Source organism: Varanus komodoensis, unplaced genomic scaffold (assembly GCF_004798865.1).
Source record: "Varanus komodoensis strain SLA01 unplaced genomic scaffold, ASM479886v1 scaffold253, whole genome shotgun sequence".
Classification (NCBI taxonomy): domain Eukaryota; kingdom Metazoa; phylum Chordata; class Lepidosauria; order Squamata; family Varanidae; genus Varanus; species Varanus komodoensis.
The window spans coordinates 49,100-70,290 of record NW_025335668.1 but is presented as its reverse complement, the minus strand read 5'-3'; the positions used below and the strand labels follow the sequence as shown (position 1 = coordinate 70,290).

Here is a 21,191-nt window from a genome sequence, read left to right as displayed (position 1 = left end):
AGAACCAGTGTGATGTAGGATTTTCCATAAAGATCATGTAGGAATGAAATGACTTTACCTGATAGGAATCCATCCTACCTCCAGCTTTCACAGCCATTTGCACATTCTCTGTGCATGATGATCAGACTTTGAAAAGTGCCCCATAATCATATGATAATCGTATCACCTCATTTTCATTAAAAGAAAACACAGATCTACCTTTTTAATAGCCCACTGTAGGGATTCTCTTGAGGAAGTCACCCCTTAAGAGAATGTTCCCACAGTCTTTTCACTCTGAGAGTGGAAAATCTGCTTGGTTGCCTATTTTATTGCCTATGTGGCCAATAATTTTCTTCTTTGCTGCCCCCTTGTGAAAAACTGTGAGGCTGGAATGAAAGGAAAGGTAACAAATGGGTGTCAAATACTTAAGAGCAGAATCACTTAAATATTCCTTCCAGACAACAAATTCATTTTTTAGAGGCCTTCTTTTTTCAACTCACATTGACAGTTGTGGTTCAATAGTGGTCTTTATTTCAGGATCCAGTGCAGCTTTGTATCCAAAGGCAGACTGACCAGTGCTTTTGTGGTTTTTGCTGCTGCTGCTGCTGGTGATGGTGGTGCTTGCCCCATTGGAAATATTTTAACCATGCTCTGCTTATTGTGCCAGACACAGCAGAGAAAATTGTGGTCTGATGTGGGAGACAATCATAACAACAATAATTTTGGGGTCTAAAACGCAGCTGCTGGAAACCTAATAATCTCTCCTGAGATTATTCAAATCACTATAATTTGTTTATCTGGTCAAAGCTCCCAAAAGCTTTCCAGTAGAAAACAATTGATAAGCATGCCCTAAAGTGGTTATAAGGAAATTCTTTTTCCATGGAATGCCAGGAACAGAACTGGAGCTCTGTTGTCCACATCTCTGTTTCTCCTTCTCTTGTCTTAGATAAACTTCTTGTCTCATTGAGAAAGAAGAGATGCCACCAGGATGTTGAGCCTGCTGATATTCTGGCTTCTGTTGTCACCCATAGTGTGGGAAGTACTTGCCAGGGACTGCCCCATGAATAATCCAGTTCATGTCCCACATGAGTGGTACCAACCAGCTAAACTTCTCATTGGTGGGCTTGCATCACAGTTCACATACAGTCTGAATGAAATTTTCTTTAAGGAATATCCTCAGATGTTGTTCGAGGCACTGGGGTAAAGCCAGAAATAAGTCTTATGTTCTTTAAAGTCTCTGATTTATCCTGGCACAAGCTGTATGGACCACAGTTCACTTCCCAAACATTTGGAAATCTGGTGTACAGCTGTAGTTGGATCAAACAATGAATCAGTGGACTGAAAATTCGGTCATTGCATATGAGGATCTGTGAAGACTGAATTCTTCAATAATCCCAATTGTCAAATTAATATGATTTGATCTGATTTAGAATTTGAAACTCATTTCTGTTATCACCATTTTATTTCATAGTTGTTCTTAAATAGTTGGAGATGGTCCTCCTGAAATGAATTCCAATTCATCTCATCCAGAGACAACCCTTAAGGCCTAATATGATGCAAGCTGTCCAGATAACCTATGGCTAGGGGGATAGAATAGAAATCAAGTGAATGAATGAATGAATGAATGAATGAATGAATGAATGAATGGATGGATGGATGAATGGATGGATGGATGGATGGATGAATGAATGAATGAATGAATGAATGAATGAATGAATGAATGAATGAAGATGGCACAAGTCTTTCCTTAGATCACTTCAAAGAGACAAAACTAAAGCAGGCAGTTCACAAATGCTAGGATTTCAATTAATTAACCTTGTCTTGAATAAAGGAGTCCTTATTAGCACAGAAGCAGTAATAATGCACAAAATGTTGTGCTTCTCTCTACCTGAATCAGTGAAATTTCTGGTTTTGTGATACAATCTATACTGCAGAATTCTCAGTTGGTAAATTAACTCTATTTGCAGCATGGTAACGAAATTCTATCAGCACATCCTGACTTTGGCATTTGCTGTGAAGGAGATCAATGAAGATCTGAACATCTTGCCCAATGTAACCCTTGGGTTCCACATCTATGATAGCTACTACGATGCGAGGATGACCTACCGTACTACTCTGGGCCTACTCTTTAAGTCGCACAGATTTGTTCCCAACTACAAATGTGACAATGAGAAAAACCTCATATCCATTATTGGAGGGTTTGGCTTTGATACCTCTTTGCATATGGCGGACATTATTAGATTCTATAAGATCCCACAGGTAAGATTAGAGAAATGGGAAATTACATTCTCCATTTATCATAGAAACATAGAAACAGAGCGAGTCAGGCCATCTAGTCTGACCACCAGCACCAGCTGACTCCGCTCACGACATGCCCACCATGTGGACATCCAGCCTATCCCTGAACACCTTCACTGATGGGGCCTCAACAACCTCTCGTGGAAGCCCATTCCACACCCTTGGGGTCCTGACTGTCAGGAAGTGCTTTCTGGCATCCAAATGGAACCTTGGGTCCCTGAGCTTTGCTCCATTGGAGCGTGTTCTGCCTTCCTTTGCAGGGGAGAACAGGTCTCTACCCATCTCCATGTGACATCCCCTCACATACCTGTATGTTGCCAACATATCCCCTCTGAGTCTCCTCTTCTCCAGGCTGAAGAGACCCGGTTCCCTCAGTCTCGCCTCATACCCCATTCCCTGCAAACTTGTGGCCTTACGCTGTACTGACTCCAACCTGGCTATATCCTTTCTGTAATGAGGGGCCCAAAGTGGTAGTGTAGAGTGGTAGTAATACCTCTCTTAATCTAGAAGCCACACTTCTGGCTATGCAACCAAGGTTGGTCTTTGCCCTCTTGACCACTGCATCACACTGCTGACTCATGTTTAGCCTACAGTCAACCAGTACCCTGAGGTCCCTTTCACAAGTGCTGCTCTCCAGCCACTTGTCACCTAACCTGTACTTATGACACCCATTCCTATGCCCCAAGTGCAAGACCTTGCACTTATCCACATTGAACACCATTCTGTTGTCTTCTGCCCACTTCCATAGTCTGTCTAGATCCTTCTGGATCCGGAGTACCTGCTCCTCAGTTGTGGCCACTGCTCCAGTTTTAGTGTCGTCTGCGAATTTGATCAGCAGACTGTTCACCCCTTCTTCCATGTCATTAATGAAAAGATTAAACAGGATCGGCCCCAGGACAGAGCCCTGGGGGACCCCGCTTGTCACTGGCCACCATCCCGATGATTCCTCACTAATGGTTACCTTGTTCTTTCGGTCAGTCAACCATGCTCTAATCCACTGGACAGTGCTTTGGTGTATCCCAAAACTCCTCAGTTTCTCCACCAGGATATCATGGGGCACTTTGTCAAAGGCCTTGCTGAAATCCAGGTATACCACATCCACTGCATCCCCTCCATCTAGCCATCTCGAAACCTTGTCATAGAATTCCACAAGGTTTGTCTGGCAGGACCATTCTGTGAGTAACATCATTGTTCAAAAGAGCAGAGGACCATGACAATCCTCATGAATGTAATCAACAGCCCAGAAATTTAGTTATATTCCCATTATATAATTAATCCTAATGCAGATTCACCCAAACAACTAAAATATGTAGACCAGTAAAAATATTTTTTTCAAAAATGAAATAACTTCAAGTTGATGGGTACGAAGTATGTGTCCAAAAATATTTATACATGTATAATGAGATATCGATCAACAGACAAAATTGGATATAAACTGTGGGAACAGGCAGAATAAATATCCAATTTCATTATCATTCTCCAGAAGACACCTACATGGAAAGTGTTAGCTTGCAGGAGGTAGGGGTAATCTATCTAAAGTTATGCTACCTGTATTTTAGCTTTCAAAATTATGTGGGAGATCCACTGACATGAGAATTACAAAGACAATAATGTCCCAGAATATGGGGAAGTTCCATCAAAGGAGTCCTTAAATTATTCTCCTAACCTACCTATTCCTTCCTCAAGTAGCTGGTACATATTGAGGAACAAGCAGATTAATACATTTCACAATAACTGCATTTTTATAGTTCATGTATTTGTTTTATTTTATTTCAGCTAACATATGGCTCATTTGCCCCTAAGGAGATGGCCACAGCTTGGGTTCCTCCATTTTACTGTCTGAGCCCAAATGAATCCCATCAATATACTGGACTTATCCATCTACTTCGACATTTCAAATGGACATGGGTTGGCCTCTTTGCTGTTGATACTAATACTGGAGAGTATTTCTTAAAGGTCATGGAAGAATCTCTTTCAAAAAATGGAATATGTCCAGCCTACACACAAAGAATCCCACTACTAGTCCATTTGGATAACTTTGAAAACGTTATTGACATAGCATTTGATATTTATGTACCTTTAACAGATAATAAGACCAGTGCAGTTATTATCTATGGAGAATCTCTCACAATTGCTTGGGTGCGTACGGTTATTCTATTGGAAAATGTTGAAAATATGATTGCTACATCCTATAGAAAAGTGTGGATCCTCACATCCCAGACTGATTTAATATTAACAAGCCTTCAAAAGGGTTGGGATCTTCAACTCTTCCAAGGTGCTCTTGCCTTTACCATTCACTCAAGGGATTGTGCAGGCTTCAAGGAATTTCTCCAGATAGTGCAACCATATTCCGCCCAAAGTGATGGATTTCTCAAGATCCTTTGGGAACAATCATTTGAGTGCTTACTTCCAACACCAAGCATGTCAGGCAAAGTCAAGAGAGGATGTACCATGGAAGAAAGGCTAGAAAATCTTCCTGGATCTCAATTTGAAATGGACATGACTGGCCACAGCTACAGTATCTATAATGCGGTCTACGCTGTGGCACATGCGCTACATGTCATGTTGTCATCTAGCTCCAAACACAGACCAATGGGGATGACTACAGTGCCTGAACTTCAACATCTGCAACCTTGGCAGGTAATATTGCATCCCATCCTCCTCTCTGTCTCCACCTAACTTTCCTCTCTCTGCATAACAGATGAAAAGGAATTGACCGTATCAATGTTTTGTGAGTTTATATTTCTCTGCACATTGGTATGTACAAATTATATGGTTTTAATGCTGTTCAGACTCTCCATTTTCCATATCAAAGAGTGTGATGCATATACTCAATGCCTGTTAACTTAGATGACATTTACTGAAGAAACATGAAATGTCATTATATCTTTTGCCTTTGTGCATGCCTCTTTTTTATCTCTCTTGACAACATTGTCCTCCTTTCCCAATTAGCTGCATCCATTTCTTCAAAGGATTTCATTTAATAATTCAGCTGGGGAAAGCGTGTCCTTCAATGAGAGGTGGGAAACAGAAGGTGGCTTTGATATCATGAACATGGTCATATTCCCCAATGCCTCCTTCCAAAGAGTGAATGTTGGAAGAGTGGATCCCAAAGCTGCTGAAGGAAAAGTATTCACCATTCATGATGACATGATTGAATGGCACACTAGTTTCAACCAGGTATAGATTCCCAAATTTTCTTGGAGGCTTTGTGCTTCTCCAGATGGCTCATTCAAGCATCAGAAATGTCTTTTGCAGCCTGCCATGATGATTATTCACACTGTAAACTAAAGCTAGTGCTGTGTTAAGTAGCAATTTCAAAAATGAAATGTAACATTCAGGTTCAAAATCAATCTATTCCTATTTTGAAATGATGCTACATTTTATGTATAAATGAGAGCTAGTCAATAACATACTTAGATGAAATATGGCTCTGGGGAATAAAATTAGTACATTGCAGACCACATATTTGCTATGTATTCAATTGTTCAAATCCATACAGTTTCAAGCAAAACCAGCTTAATTCCTCTGATGTACATGAATAGGTGCTTCCTCTTTCGGTTTGTAATGAACACTGCCATCCTGGTTATCGGAAGAAAAGCAAGGAAGGGGAAAAGTTTTGCTGCTATGATTGCATTTCATGTCCTGAAGGAAAGGTGTCAAACATGCCAGGTATGACACACATTATTGCAATTTTTTCATGTAAAATCAGATGGTTACATTTAGTAGTAGTAAATTGATATTGTGTATGTGTTACTTTCAGCTAGTCAGTTACCTGATATATTAATTCATCATGGCATGAAGTAATGAATGGGAGTTTCAGTACGGGAGAGAGAGACAGTTCGGTGGGAGCCGGATGGGAGCTGCACCACGCCAGTTTTGGTATTTTGTTCTTTTGTTGGCCTTTTTTGTTGCTTGGTTTCTGGCTGTTTTGGAGATTCTTTTATTTTGGCATTGTGTTTGGAAACTGTCTATCAGTTTATTTTGGCATTGTGTTTGGAATTCTGTCTATCAGTTTCCAGACAGACAGAATACTGTATTTTGTGTATGGTGGTTTTTGTTTCTGCCTCAGCAGTCCCCAAGTTGGTTTTCCTGTTTTCCTCGATCCCCAGCTGTGGAAAGGTTGAAAGCCACTGATGTAAGTGATATATCACTCATGAATTGGCATTGAAATAGAGCCTCTGTTTTTTTCTCAGATATGGAAGACTGTTTCAAATGCCCAGATGAAAGATATCCAAACGTGGGCCAAGCTGTCTGTATTCACAAGACTATAAGCTTTCTGTCCTACAAAGAACCTTTAGCAATCAGTTTCCTGTTGGTTGCTGTCTCCTTTTCTCTGATCACAATCTTAATCCTCAGAACTTTTATTGAGCACAAAGATACTCCAATAGTCAAAGCAAACAACCGGGATCTCACCTACGTTCTCCTCATCTCCCTACTTCTCTGCTTCCTTTCTTCTTTGCTATTCCTTGGACAACCTGGGAAAGTGACCTGCCTTCTCCGGCAACCATCTTTTGGCATCATCTTCTCATTGGCTGTTTCTTCTGTGTTGGCCAAAACCATAACTGTGGTGGTGGCTTTCATGGTCACGAGACCAGGGTCTAATATGAGGAAGTGGGTGGGGAAGAGCCTGGCCAACTCCATTGTTGTTTCTTGCTCCCTTACTCAAGTAGGCATTTGTGCTGTGTGGTTGGTGACCTCTTCTCCATTCCCAGATTTTGATATGCACACAATGACCGCAGTGATTATAGCAGAGTGCAACGAAGGGTCCATCACCTTGTTTTACTGTGCCCTGGGCTACATGGGACTTCTGTCTCTAATCAGCTTCATGGTGGCTTTCCTAGCCAGGAAGTTGCCTGACACTTTTAATGAAGCCAAGTTCATCACCTTCAGTATGTTGATGTTTTGCAGTGTTTGGCTGTGTTTTGTCCCAACCTACCTGAGCACTAAGGGGAAATATATGGTAGCTGTGGAGATCTTCTCCATCTTAGCCTCCAGTGCTGGGTTACTGGTTTGTATTTTCTTCCCAAAGTTCTACCTTATTGTGTTGAGGCCTGAATTGAACAACTGGGAGCAACTGAGAAGAAGAAAGAATTAAATACCTGCCTAGTACTCTTCGTATTATATTTTTGGTAGGGTAAGCATTGCAGGGGTGCTATTCCATTTAGTCACCTTGGGTTCTTTGTGAGAGGAAGAAAAGCAAGCTATCAATGCATTACTACTGCAGCTGCTACACATATTTATTTGAAATAGGGATGTCCATTAGATTTGGACAATCTTCAAAGCTTGAGTGGAGTAGATCACATTCATTTGTTTCTTTTCTGAAGCAGAGCATCCTCCAAAGCCAGTGGAAAATAAATCTTTCAAGAATGAAGCTGTGTTAGCAGCTTGTGTCCCTGAGATATGCACACATATGAATATACCTTATGGTATATTCCCATGCATATTTAAACCAAGAAAAGGTGTACAACTTCTGTCTTGTGCCGCATTCATATGGTTGTGGCCTTGGTGTCTATTTACTCATGGCATGTATCATCCTCCTTTATTTGAAGGACAAATCTGACCTGCAGAACTGCTGAAAATAAAGGAAAATGTGCAAAGAAAAAAGGGCGACATTCCTTTCTAATGGCTTGCAATGGCTTTCAGTGAAATGAAAAGCTATCCCAGGTAGACCAAGTATTGCAGATGCAGCAGGAAGTGTAATTGAGCTTTAGAGGAAGCAGTCCTTGAAAGACCATGTGCTTTGGAGGACAAAGGGACCATCAGTATTGAGACTTTGTGACTGGTCCTTGTAATAATCCTGTAATTTTCAATTTTCAATGCAGAATTTGCAAAGGTCTTGTACCAATGGGTTAATATTCAGAATGGAAGATCACAAAAGGACATTCCAATGTGTATTCCATTGGACATGGAAGATACAGTGGTGTGGAACATGGTACAAAGTTGCTTAACCTAGCTATGGAGAGTAGTACAGCTGGGATTATGGCATCCCAGAGACCTCTAACAGAGGAAGGCACTAAGGAAGAATCAGATAGTCAGTATTAGAAATTAACAGCCCTTGGTACTGTGATCTCCATAGACTGCGGAAATAAAACAATTTAAGGCAAAGGTTTACTTTTTGACCCCTTTACAAACATAGAACATAGAAAGACAGCGAGTCAGAAGGGGCCTCCCAGGCCATCTAGTCCGACCCGAGGCTCCAGCCTGCTCCACTCATGAGATGCCTACCATGTGCATGTCCAGCCTATCCTAGTAAACCCTCACCAATAGGGCCTCAACTACCTTCTGAGGAAGCCTGTTCCATACCCTTGGGGTCCTAACTGTCAGGAAGTACTTTCTGGCATCCAAATTGAACCTTGGTTCCCTGAGCTTGGCTCCACTGGAGTGTGTCCTGCCCTCTCCTGCAGGGGAGAACAGGTCTCTTCACCTCTAAGTGACACCCCCTCACATACCTGTATGTTCCCAAAAGATCCCCTCGGAATCTTCTCTTCTTTTGCTTAAGGAGAATTGGAAAGAAGCTGGTCACAAGTGCTAATGTGGCAGAGAGGATGTACAGCAGCTGTCCCCGAGTTTATCTTGTATCCCAGGATAAAGGACCATCACAGGACCTTTAGCAAACTATTTGTTCTTTAGCAAACTTTGTTCTTATGTGGTACATATGTTTTGGGAAATGGAAAGGAATTGCTTAGCAGATTTACAGGAAAGAATGGGTCAAGAATGATGGGTTCAAACTATGTGTCAGGAAGGCAGAACTATCTCAGGACGACTTACAAAGATAAAATACAAATATCACCAAACAGAAATAAATTATTGACCCATGCTAGCTGCAGTTAAAATGTAATGGTAAAAATACAATATTAAAACTTATTAAAATGTTGATCAAATAAAAAGGTCTTAACCTGGCGCCAAAAAACATATAATGATGAAAAACATATTTGAAAGTATTACAGACTGACTGGCAGGCAAATCCACACATCACACAGTTTTGGGAGGCATTTTACACACACACACACACACATGCATGTGCACACATACACAAACACAGTGAAATACTTCTGGAAAAAAGAAAACTAAAATAACCAAATGGATCTACACATCCCTTATTCACTATACTGATTTCATTCCCTTTCACAAATCCACCGCTCTAAACAGGTGCAAATTTAGCTTATTTGCCATCCATTTTTGAATACACTGTGTGCTATAATTCCACCCAAACAAGTCAAGAAAATACAATCATGATGTCCCCTCTGGACTGAAAGAGCTGGACCTCTGAACACCTACAGGAAAGGAGCTTTAAATAGTCGTGATGTAGTTGTTTAAGTGTAGCTCATACCACATCCCTTTTGGCGAATGGAGAAATTTACCTCCAAGAGCTGCTGAAAATAAGCTCAGCTGGAGCAAAAGTAGCATTCCCTTCCTTGAGTGTTTGAAAGATCTGAGTGAAGAGTTGTCCTGCATCCCCAGGCCGAGGGGGCTGGGGCTGTGAGAGTGTATGGGGGAATTTAAAAAGGATACAGTCTCTGAAAATTTGCATGCATATGTGCATAAAAGCACCAACACAGCCCTTTGGAAATCTATGGCTGAACACAGACTCACTTTGCATGACCCCCCCGATCAATCTCTAGACTGAGCTTATAATTCTAAAACATCTGCAATGACAGTTTTCCCTCTTTCCATGTCCGTTGCTAAATTCCACCAAAATAAAAATGCCCTTTTGGTGTTTCATTAACATTCTCTCCACCACAACAAACTCACTACATTTTTCAACTCAAACATCCCCTTTCTTACATCAGAGATCCATTTAATTCTTCATGATTGTTCTCCCATCATTCTTAGAAACTTTGCAGCCCCGTTTGGAGGCTTACCTCTCTTTTAATGATCTGCTCATACCCTAGACCATACCAAGCAGGACTTACTTACATTACTAAATCATAAGAACCGTCATTACTTATGTCACTCTTCTTGTAGCCCTTGACACTATTAACCATGATTATGTTGATTAATCCTGTCCCCATACCCACACTCGGCACACCCATGCACACAACAATAACACAAAAACCACAAATACACTCTATCGGCAGCTGCACACATCACATGCCTCTGTAGTTCCCTTGCTCAGATGGGTCTGTGTGTTTCTCAAACCCTTTTGGGATTCCTCAGCATGGCACATCGGGTATTGCACTGTGATGTATCTGTTTGCTAGTCTGTTTTTCAGGAACTACAATAAGAAATAGTATTCTGTTTCTGAGTCATCTGAAATGGGCATCTTGGATTCCATGGGCCATTTACACAGCTACTGCAGAGTCCCCTGAAAAGAGCAGCTGATCTGGGGAGAAGCCTTGCAGGAAACTGGAAGGCAGATGGTGGTAGAGCACCAAGACCACCTTATCCAAGAGCCAGGGAAAACACTTCCCTTCTCATGCATGCCCCTGCACCGGAGGGCTACAAAGGGGGTCCATTCTGATAACATAGCTGAAGCTGAAGCTTTTGTAAGATAAACCCCTCAAACCCTAATGGGAAAGGGGAAGGGGACAGGGACACTCTCTTAAAAGCTCAACCTCCTAGAAACTGAGGAAAGTTTACCTGCTTCAAGAAAAAATACCATTCTCTTCACACCCACAAATAGACTGTGGAGTTGTAAGAGGTCCTTTGGACCCGGTTCTAACCACAACTGTGCATGCCTCTCCTTCCAGTCCATAGCTCCTCACTGAATCTGAACTGAGACTGTGTATGTACACAACTTTGCCCCTTTCAGGTACTCAGAACTTAGATACGTCATGCAGACATGGGTCTGCGAGGGCACGAGTGCCTCCTACACTCCCCCACCCAGATATCCTGCTTCATATCTCTGGCTTAGGCAGCTCTAAAAGGGGCAGAGTGGGGATGTGGGAAGAATCCACTTGGGAGTGGAAATCGATCACATTCCCTGGGCTCTGCATGTTGGACTCCAGTCCTATTTGCAGTGGCCCTTAGTCCAAATCCCTGCAAGGGTGCCCAGCTTTCACTGGGCACTGTCCAGGAGCTGAGCCCACCTCAGGACACCTTAGGGTTGGAGGTAGCCTCCTTTTGGGTGGCTGCAGCTGATGGAGAAGAAGGCTGGACATGAAGGGCTCCCCAGGAAAGGAGCTGTGCAGACCCCTATGTGGGAAGGGGTTCCTCTCCCACACCGAGCTTGAGGAAAATGCAGCTGGTTGGTCAACCGCAAGTCTGGAAGTGTTTGCAGGCATCCTCTTGGCTCAATGCACTTGGAAGACCAGTCAGTGCAGAAGGAGAAGCCCAGGAAGGCTCGGAGGGGAGGATTCTGAGAGGGTCTGTCCCAACCCTAGTATGGGGAAGGGCCAAGAAAGTGAAATAGCCACACTGGATATGAGAGTTGTGATATTGTAAGGATGGAAAGGCAACTAATGCTGTGAGCCTTCAGGAGAAAGCCAAATTCCCTCCGTTGTCCCCAGAGGGTGCATATTAGGCAGCAGACTTGTAAGATGTCTGGCTCCCTAAGCAGCTTGGATGACTCCAGGGGCTCACTGGGGAGAATGAGTTGTAAGAAGCCAATAGCCTAGAAGGACACAAAATTCCAGGAGGAGGACTTAAGCAATGAACCAGGAAGACACTGTGGCAAGATTGGATCTGGATGGGAAGTAATGAAAGAGATGGAGGATGAAATCCATTTCCATGATCCTCCTGTGGATCCTCCAGAGCCCTATCCAGTTCATCATTGTTGGATAAGTTCCAGTTGATGTGGCCTGATGATGTGGACAAGGTGCTTGGACTGGGACACCCTACCCACTGCTTGCTTGACCTTTGTCCTTTCTGGTTACTTACAAAACCAAACACGGAATTGGTTCCTGGATCCAGGAGGTCATTAACACTTCTCTGTGGGAGGGTCGAGTCCCTGCCCCTCTGGAGGCAGTGATCAGGCCCATCCTAAAGGAGGCATCCTTGGACCAAGGGGTGGCTTCCAATTATAGACCGGTGGCCAACATACTGTTCTTGGGCAAAGTGTTGGAGTGGATGGTGGCGGCACAACTCCAAGCACTGTTGGATGAAACTGATCATCTGGACCCATTTCAGTCTGGCTTCAGATCCGGTTATGGTACTGAATCTGCCTTGGTCGCTCTGTATGATGACCTTTTCAGGGAGAGGGATGGGGGGATTGCATCTCTCTAGCTTCTCCTGGACCTCTCAGCGGCTTTCAATGCCATTGACCATGGTGTCTTTCTGGATAGACTGGGCCTCTTTGGAAGTAGGAGGCACTGCTAGGTATTGGTTCAACTCCTATTTGGCTGACTGATTCCAGAAGGTGATACTGGGAGACTATGGCTGTGTACCATGCCAACTTTTCCATGGAGTACCACAGGGTTCCATTTTGTCCCCCTTGCTATTCAACCTCTCCATGAAACCATTGGGAGAGATCATCAGGAGGTTTAGGCTGAGGAGTCACCAGTATGCTGATGACACCCAGCTGTACCTCTCTTTTACAATTAATCCAGGTGAAGCAGTTGCTGTCCTGAACTGGTGCCTGGCCGAGGTAATGGGCTGGATTAGGGCCAATAAACTCAAACTCAATCCAGATAAGATGGAGGTCCTCTTGGTAGGAGGTTCAGGTTTTCAGGTAAGTGATTTGGCCCTTTCCTGGATGGGGTTGTACTCCCTCTAAAGGATGGGGTCTGCAGCTTGGGAGTGCTCCTTGACCTGGAGCCAGTCCTGGACCCCCAGGTGGTGGCTGTGGTGAGTAGCACTTTCTTTCATCTTTAGTTCATCCATCAGTCGTGTCCTTACCTGGATGAGCACTGCCTTCGCAAAGGTGACACATACTCTGGTAACTTCCCAGGTGGATTAATGTAACGCACTCTATGTGGGGCTGCCCTTAAAGATGGTCCGGATACTACAATTGGTTCAGAACAGAGCTGCCAGATTGCTGTCAGGAGCAGGTCAGTATTCTCATAAAATGCCGGTCCTCTCTCAGTTTCACTGGCTTCCAATTGAAGATGAGGCCCAATTTAAGGTGCTGGTACAGACTTATAAAGCTCTAAACTGCTTGGGACCAGGATACCTAAAGGAACACCTTTTTACCTATTTGCCCACACGCTCCTTAAGATGTGCAGCAGAAGCCCTGCTCCAGGAACTCTCCTTGAAGGAGGTTAGGAGAGTACATACTTGGAGGTGGGCCTTCTCTGCGGTGACTCCTCGGCTATGGAATGCACTCTCCAGAGAGGTCAACCTGGGGCCAACGTTATTTTCTTTCCGGAGCCAGGTCAAGACATTTTATTCTTCCGACTTTGAATGTTCAATTATAACTACCGTATTTTTTGCTATATAAGACACACTTTTCCCCCCCTCAAAAGTAAGGGAAAATGTCTGTGCGTCTTGTAGAGAGAATATGTGTGCACAGTAAGTCTGTCAGCAGTGCAGCTCATGGGGAAATGATGGGGAATGTGCCTGTGATTATGCGCCCATTTGATTCAGAATATTTTTTTTCTTGTTTTCCTCCTCTAAAAACTAGGTGCATCTTATGGTGAGGCGCACCTTATAGAGCAAAAAATATGGTAGATTTTCATGCTCAGTTTGTGGATCATTTGTATTGTATTATGTAGGTATCTATGTATTTATGGGATTTGAACTAGAAGCCATCCTGAGATGGACTGGGTATTGGACAGCGTAAAAATTACACAAATGAAATGAAAAGAAAACAAAAGATAAAATAAGACTAAATCATCCCAGAGAGCTGCCAGAAAGAGGCAGGGTTTTTGCCTGGCTGCACATTCACTTCCTCCCACTGTGTCTCTTGCACAGTAATACAGGGCAGTGTCCTCAGCTTTCAGGTTGCTCATTTGCAGGTACAGCATGTTGGAGGAGGTGTCTCTGGAGATGGTGAAGCGCCCCTTCACTGCGTCGGCATAATACTGTTTGCTTCCATCATACCACATAATTCCAACCCATTCCAGGCCCTTTCCAGGGGCTTGTCTCACCCAGCTCATGTAGTAGCCGCTGATGGTGAAGCCGGAGGCCCGACAGGAGAGGCGGAGGGACTCCCCGGGCCTTTTCACATCCCCTCCAGACTCCACAAGTTGGATCTGAGACTGGACACCTGGAAAGAAAGGAGTTTTAAAGTGACCTGGTGTGTGCAGAAAAACAGGGCCTGCTGCAAATCTCTTTGGGTGAATGCAGAAAATTACCTTCAAGAACAGCTGAAAATATGGCAAGTTGAAGCAAAAGCATAATTGTCCCTGCCATGCTCTGAAATTGCTGATTTGAAAAGCGGTTGCAAGTCTCTGGGTGATGTACCTGTGAAGGAATGTGGATGGCAGATTTAAAGAGGAAGTCAGCTCTGAAAATTTGCATATGCACCAGGATAAAGCAGCACCACAGGCCTTTGCACAGCTTTAGCCCGAAACCCTGTTGTTTTAGCAGCACAACTAAACAGCCCTAATATCAAGCCGGTGCCACTTCATGCTGTGAGTCCTTGGTCCCTGCTATGTGCTTCTGGCAGCCCTCAATAGCCGCTCTGGTGGGTGTAGGACCCACGGCACACATCCCTTTGTTGCAGCTTCCTTGCTCTTCCCCTGCGCGTGAATGTGTGTGCCCCACTCCCAGGTCACCAGGTTCTTGTCAGGCATCCTGCCTGTTTTGCCTCTGGGAGGCACGAAGGGGAGCCATTTTCTTTTCCCTGACTCACCTCCTCAGTCCTTCAGAGGCACCTCAGTGCAACCAGCGATGCTCCCCTCTCCTCCCAAGACTGTGACCCAAACACCCTGTGACTCTTGTGTTTAGTTCTGGACTCCACACTTCAGGAAGGATATAGCCAGGTTAGAGTCAGTGCAGTGTAGGGCCAGCAGATGGTGGCCAGATTGCAGGGAAGCCATATGAGGTGAGACTGAGGGATCTGCATCTTTTTGGCCTGGAGAAGAGGAGACTTCAAGGGGATCTGTTGGCGACATATCGGTATATGAAGGTGTGCCACATGGCGGTGGGTAGGGAGCTATCCTGCCCTGCAGAGGAGGGCAAGAGACATCCAGCAGAACCAAGTTTAGAGAACAAAGGTTCAATTTGGATGCCAGGAAGTACTTCCTGACTTTTGGGACCCCAAGGGTCTGGATTGGGCATCCATGGGAAGTGGATGCAGTCCCATCAGAGAGGATGTTCAAGGATAGGTCAGACATGCACCTGGTAGGCATGTCGCGAGCAGAGCTGGCTGGCGCTGGGGGTCAGACAAGAAGGCACGGGAGGCCCTTCTGACTCGCTCTGTTTCTATGTTTTTATGTTTCTACTGATGTCCCTCATGGCCAGCTTGCTTTTTTCTCCACCCAGGCTGCTCTCTAATGCGTGTGTGTTTTCTTTACTGGGCCACCCACTCCTACTCTTCCCTTGATGTTTCACAATGAATCAAACTTCTAGGGCCATTCAAATGTTTATGGGCACATACAGCTTGCAAAAACCTTCCCCAGGAAATTGTCCACCAGACAGATCACCCACTAGTGACTGGGAAGAGCAGTGGGAGCAAGGTTAAACTTCCAAAAATATAGAAATACTTGTTTCCTTTCCCTCCCTGCTAGGGCACTAACTTGTTTCATTTGGGACACCAGAGTGCCCCCTTCTGTCACACAGAAAGAGGAGTGTCTGAAACCCCTTTCAGAGCAGATCCTTTTCCTGGCAACTGTGGTTCAAGTGACTCATACGTTCTGGAAACTCATCATTGCCTCTGAAACTCCTGGAGTTGACTTGGTGGTAGCAGAGAAAGACAAGTAAATGGACCCTTGTGTACTTTTTTGAGATAAGAGAATGGGGAGTTTGACTTCATTCAGGAACCTGAGAAGTGGGGAGAAGAAGAGGGGGACGGGGACAGGGATGGGGAAGGATGGTGATGAAGCTGTTCTCAGAAACCTCATAGGGAATTCTAAGGAAGGCATAACTTCTCTCACTCACTGGAATCACACAAAAGATATTTGGTTCAGTGCATCCCCTGCTCTCCATTCAAGGGGAAGATTTTTTGCCTGCTGTGGAGCTAGCTAGCATTGGTGGACTTCTGAAGAAGAATCAATTCTTTGGCGAAAAGTGATGGAAGATCTACCCCATGACAATGTGTTAGAGAATGCTGAGAATTTCATGAAAAGGGGCCTAGATGGACTCCATCTAGGGTCCAAGAACAGGGTAGTCACCTTCTTCACATTGTTCTTCCACTTCTTGGACCCTGTAATTTATTGCACTGAAATTAGCCTGGAATGTTCTCTGAAGCATGGAAGGGTTTTTGCCTGGCTGCACATTCACTTCCTCCCACTGTGTCCCTTGCACAGTAATACACGGCCGTGTCCTCGGCTTTCAGGTTGTTCATCTGCACGTACAGCATGTTGGAGGGGTTGTCCCTGGAGATGGTGAAGCGCCCCTTCACTGTGTCTGCATATTGTTGCTGGCTCCCATCAGTGTATATCCCTGCAATCCATTCCAGTCCCTTTCCTGGGGCTTGTCTCACCCAGCTCATGTAGTAGCTGCTGAAGGTGAAGCCGGAGGCCCGACAGGAGAGGCGGAGGGACTGCCCAGGCTTTTTCACATCCCCTCCGGACTCCACCAGCTGGACCTCTGATTGGACACCTGGAAAGAAAGGACCTTTGAAGTGACCTGACGTGTGCAGAAAAATGGGGCCTGCTGCAAATCTCTTTGGGAGAATGCAGAAAATTACCTTCAAGAACAGCTGAAAATATGGCAAGTTGAAGCAAAAGCATCTTTGTCCCTGCCATGCTCTGAAATTGCTGATTTGAAAAGTGGTGGCAAATCTCTGGGTGATGTACCTGCGAAGGAATGTGGATGGCAGATTTAAGGAGGAAGCCAACTCTGAAAATTTGCATATGCACCAGGATAAAGCAGCACCACAGGCCTTTGCACAGCTTTAGCCCGAAACCCTGTTGTTTTAGCAGCACAACTAAACAGCCCTAATATCAAGCTGGTGCCACTTCATGCTGTGAGTCCCCGGTCCCTGCTACGTGCTTCTGGCAGCCCTCAATAGCCGCTCTGCTGGGTGTAGGACCCACGGCACACATCCCTTTGTTGCAGCTTCCTTGCTCTTCCCCTGTGCATGAATGCGTGTGCCACACTCCCAGGTCACCAGATTCTTGTCAGGCATCCTGCCTGTTTTGCCTCTGGGAGGCACGAAGGGGAGCCATTTTCTTTTCCCTGACTCACCTCCTCAGTCCTTCAGAGGCACCTCAGTGCAACCAGCGATGCTCCCCTCTCCTCCCAAGACTGTGACCCAAACATCCTGTGACTCTTGTGTTCAGTTCTGGACTCGACACTGCAGGAAGGATATAGCCAGGTTAGAGTCAGTGCAGTGCAGGGCCAGCAGATGGTGGCCGGATTGCAGGGAAGCCATATGAGGTGAGACTGAGGGATCTGGGTCTGAGACAGGGAGCTGTTGTGCCTGCAGAGGAGGGCAAGAGGCACTCCAGCACAGCCAAGCTCAGAGAACCAAGGTTCAATTTGGATGCCAGGAAGTACTTCCATAACGTTAGGACCCCAAGGATCTGGAATGGGCTTCCATGGGAGGTGCTTGAAGCCCCATCAGAGAGGATGTTCAAGGATAGGTTAGAAATGCACATGGTAGGCATGTCGAGAGCGGACCTGGATGGAACTGGGGGTTAGACTAGATGGCCTAGGAGGCCCCTTCTGACTCAAAGGAAAGACTTCCAAATTGGAGCCCAATGTGCTTAATGAAAGGATAAGTGCAACCTGATGGAGAATTCAGAATTAATGTATATCAGCTACTTAGACCACTGAGTTCAAGCTAAACTGTAGAGTCTTGTCATTTGAGATCAAATGATTGGAAAGACTCTTGGCAGATGGACAAAGACAGTTTTCAAGCAAGACACCACATGAAAGAGACACCCAGACAGCTGAAACCACAGGACAGCACACATGGATGGATATTAATGTATTTATTTCACTCCCTTCATAACTAGATGTATGGAGTGCTGGTTTTCATGAGCCTGCTGCCCCCTATTGGGTCGATGGAGAACAGCAGGCTTGTAGTCATGGATGGATCACAGAGAATGACAGCAAATCCATATATTGAGCAGTGGTGGGTGGGATTTCAAGCACACACATACACACAATTTCTCCTTCTGTGGTTATTTACAATTTCTGGGCAGCCTCCCAGCCATGCACCCCACCAAACGGAAGCGTTAAAACTGTCATTTTCTTTGAAAGGTTTGTATAATTGTCATCCACTGGTACCCTTTGGGGATACTTCTGAATAAATAACACAATTGAATGCACAGCTGTTACAACTGATAATTGACTTAAAGATAACAATAGCAACAAAAACATTTGGATAGATCTCCCCTTCCCATTTCATAACTTTCCTGATATTTTTGTATCTTTATATTGGTCTGTTTCTTGTAGCTTGTCTTGTACATTAGTTCTGAGATACGAGTCTTCACATATTAAGTAGTTAAGACCATAAGAGCTTAGGAAAAGCCCTGCTGGATCAGAGCAAGGGTCTATCTAGTCCAGCAGCCTGTACACACAGTGGCAAACCAGCTGTCATCAGGATCCCTCCAGCACGATGGGTGCAAGAGCTCCTCCTGCCCAGCTCCTCAGAAACTGGTCTATATAGGCCAGGGGTCCTCAAACTTTTTCTAAAGGGGGCCATTTGACAGGTACCAGCGGTGGGTGTGGGCTATCAAGGCAGTGCTGGCATGGGGGCATGGGTTAGTGAGAGGGTAGGGTATGCGTGCATGCACCCGAGGTGAGGGGAGGATGGGGGCCACGAGGCAAGGCACCGGCTTGCTCATGAGGAGCTCATTTTCTCCGATTGAGTCCAAAATGATCTCCCCGCAAGCAAACTGCCACCGGGTGTGCACAGCAAGGCACCGGCTTGCTCACGGGGAGATTATTTTCTTCAAGCTAGTCTAAAACAACCTCCTCGTGAGCAAGCTGTGTGCCCATGCATGCCTGTGCACGTGCCCGACGAGTGCAAAACCTGTGGGGCAGGCCAGTTAAATGGGCATCGCAGGCTGGATCCAGCCCATGGGCCTTAGTTTGAGGACCCATGATGTAGACTCTCCAACTTTGGTGAAGCAGGTGGCTCAACGCCAGCAAAGTTAGTAGCCACTGAGAGCCTCTGCACCCACTAATCTGTCCAATCTCTTTTTAAAGCCATCCAGATTGGCAGCCGTCACCACTTCCCATGGCAGCACATTCTGTATTTTAACTACTACTACTACTACTACTATTATTACTATTATTACTATTATTATTATTATTATTATTATTATTATTATTATTATTATTATTATTATAACTATATGCTTTATGAAGAAATACTTCCTTCTGTCTGTCCGAAATCAACCACCAATCAGCTTCATGGCTGTAATCTGTTGGTCAGCTAGAAGAAGTAAACTTGTCATGAGTCTAGGTTGCGTATGTGTGTGAGTGTGTGTGTGAGCGTGCATGTGTGAGAGAGAGATGAGCCTTCACTTGGTTTTTTTTTTTACATTTTAATTTTTTGTCAATCCTTAACTATAACAAAAGCATATAATCATCTAACAGCACACACATCTTCTATATAACAATAACTCTATTTACATATCCATTCAAAATCTATTCCAAAATTGATACTCACAGATATAAAAAATATAGACTTAATAGACAGCAGACCAAGATACTAGTGGGTTACCCAGCATATTTATCTCAATATTTGATTCCATATTCGAGGTTATGAACCTTACCTTGTTTGAGAGGCAATAAAGGACATTTCTACTGAATGCTTACCAGAGTGGAGTCCAGGAAATAAAAAAGTGGATCAATTGGTTCCTGTATTTGACCATTTCTTGCTCCTCCTGCTCCTGTTACTCCAAATCTTTTCCTGTGTGTAAAACAAACATGCATTTCTCTACAGGCATGTGATACGTACCAGCCACCTTCACTTGAAACATAGACACCGGGTGGTCTTCCCTGGAGGAAGAATCTAGAGTGGAGTGGTGGCTGGTTCTTTATCATGGAGCAAACTAGGATTTAGCCCCGCTATGTGAAAGGAGTGCTCTGGGAAATGAATGCCCAATTATTTTTGGTTTGTCTTTCTGCCTCTGCCTCTGCCTCTTTTGGTGGGGGGAATCTCATTCAGCATGTCTTTCCAAAGAATACAATCTTCCTAAAATGGATCTGGCAAACTGGATTTGGAGGATGATGGGTGGCCTAATGAGTTAGAAGGAGAAAATGTGGGGCAGGGGGTTGAATGAACACCTGAATAAAATGTTACATCATTGGCCCACCCCTTTGGGTCTATGAAAACACTTTGCTCCCTCCTTGTTCTTCAGTGTCTCCCCGCATTCCATGATGGTTTGGTTCCCTGTCACTGCCTGACTCTGATTTTTCAGAGCCACCTTCCACTCTTCCTATCACTTTTATTTCACATTGCAAATCTGAACTGCCTGCCTGGGAATAAAATATGGTGAGAAAGCTGGGCCCATCCTCACCCTGTGTTTCCCTGTGCATTCCTGGGAGCTTGAACTTCTGCAGCACATCCATTCCTGTGCCAGAAGTGCCTTTGGGGTTTTTGGGGAGATGTTTTTACTGTGCAAGACTCACAGTGACAAGTTAGAGTCTTCAGGCTTCAGGCTGTTCATCTGCAGATAAACTGAAGTTTGAGAGTTGTCCTTGAAGATGGTGAATCTTCCTTCGGCCTTAGGATTATAGCGTTTGATTTTTCCATCATCCTTGTCAGCTCCAGCCACCCACTCCAGCCCTTTTGCTTGGGCTTGGCGGATCCAACGCATTACACAATCAGTGAAAATGAATCTGGAAGCCTGGCAGATCAGGCAGAGGGTGCCTCCAGGTGCCACATCACCTCCATCTGTCTCCACCAGCCGAACCTCTGAGTGGCAGCCTGAAAAGAAAAGACCAGTTGAGAATTTAGGGAAATTGTG

At 44.6% G+C, this 21,191-nt stretch overlaps 1 protein-coding gene and 2 gene segments (V, D, J or C); 1 reads left to right on the top strand and 2 right to left on the bottom strand.

Moving 5' to 3' along the window:
- The first annotated feature begins 1,947 nt into the window (after nucleotides 1-1,947).
- Nucleotides 1,948-10,999, top strand: LOC123024880 (vomeronasal type-2 receptor 26-like). The gene is made up of 5 exons (XM_044433076.1): nucleotides 1,948-2,238; nucleotides 5,230-5,457; nucleotides 5,823-5,949; nucleotides 6,474-7,364; nucleotides 10,971-10,999. Exons 1-5 carry the CDS (start codon nucleotides 1,948-1,950, stop codon nucleotides 10,997-10,999), a joined length of 1,566 nt encoding a protein of 521 aa, XP_044289011.1.
- Nucleotides 11,000-11,117: 118 nt separating this feature from the next.
- Nucleotides 11,118-14,559, bottom strand: LOC123024878. The segment is given in 3 exon segments: nucleotides 11,118-11,140; nucleotides 14,045-14,365; nucleotides 14,454-14,559. Coding segments are annotated over 3 exon segments (402 nt in total).
- A 1,927-nt stretch (nucleotides 14,560-16,486) lies between these two features.
- LOC123024877 lies at nucleotides 16,487-17,054 on the bottom strand. The segment is given in 2 exon segments: nucleotides 16,487-16,863; nucleotides 16,952-17,054. Coding segments are annotated over 2 exon segments (435 nt in total).
- Between the last annotated feature and the right edge of the window lie 4,137 nt (nucleotides 17,055-21,191).

Excerpts from the sequence above, each read along its gene's own strand:
- LOC123024880 (XM_044433076.1), top strand. The coding sequence starts at position 1,948 with ATGGTAACGAAATTCTATCAGCACATCCTGACTTTGGCATTTGCTGTG. Across the intron at positions 2,239-5,229 it reads GATTCTATAAGATCCCACAG|CTGCATCCATTTCTTCAAAG; the intron begins GTAAGATTAGAG and ends TTTCCCAATTAG. Across the intron at positions 7,365-10,970 it reads CTGGGAGCAACTGAGAAGAA|TCCATAGCTCCTCACTGAAT; the intron begins GAAAGAATTAAA and ends CTCTCCTTCCAG.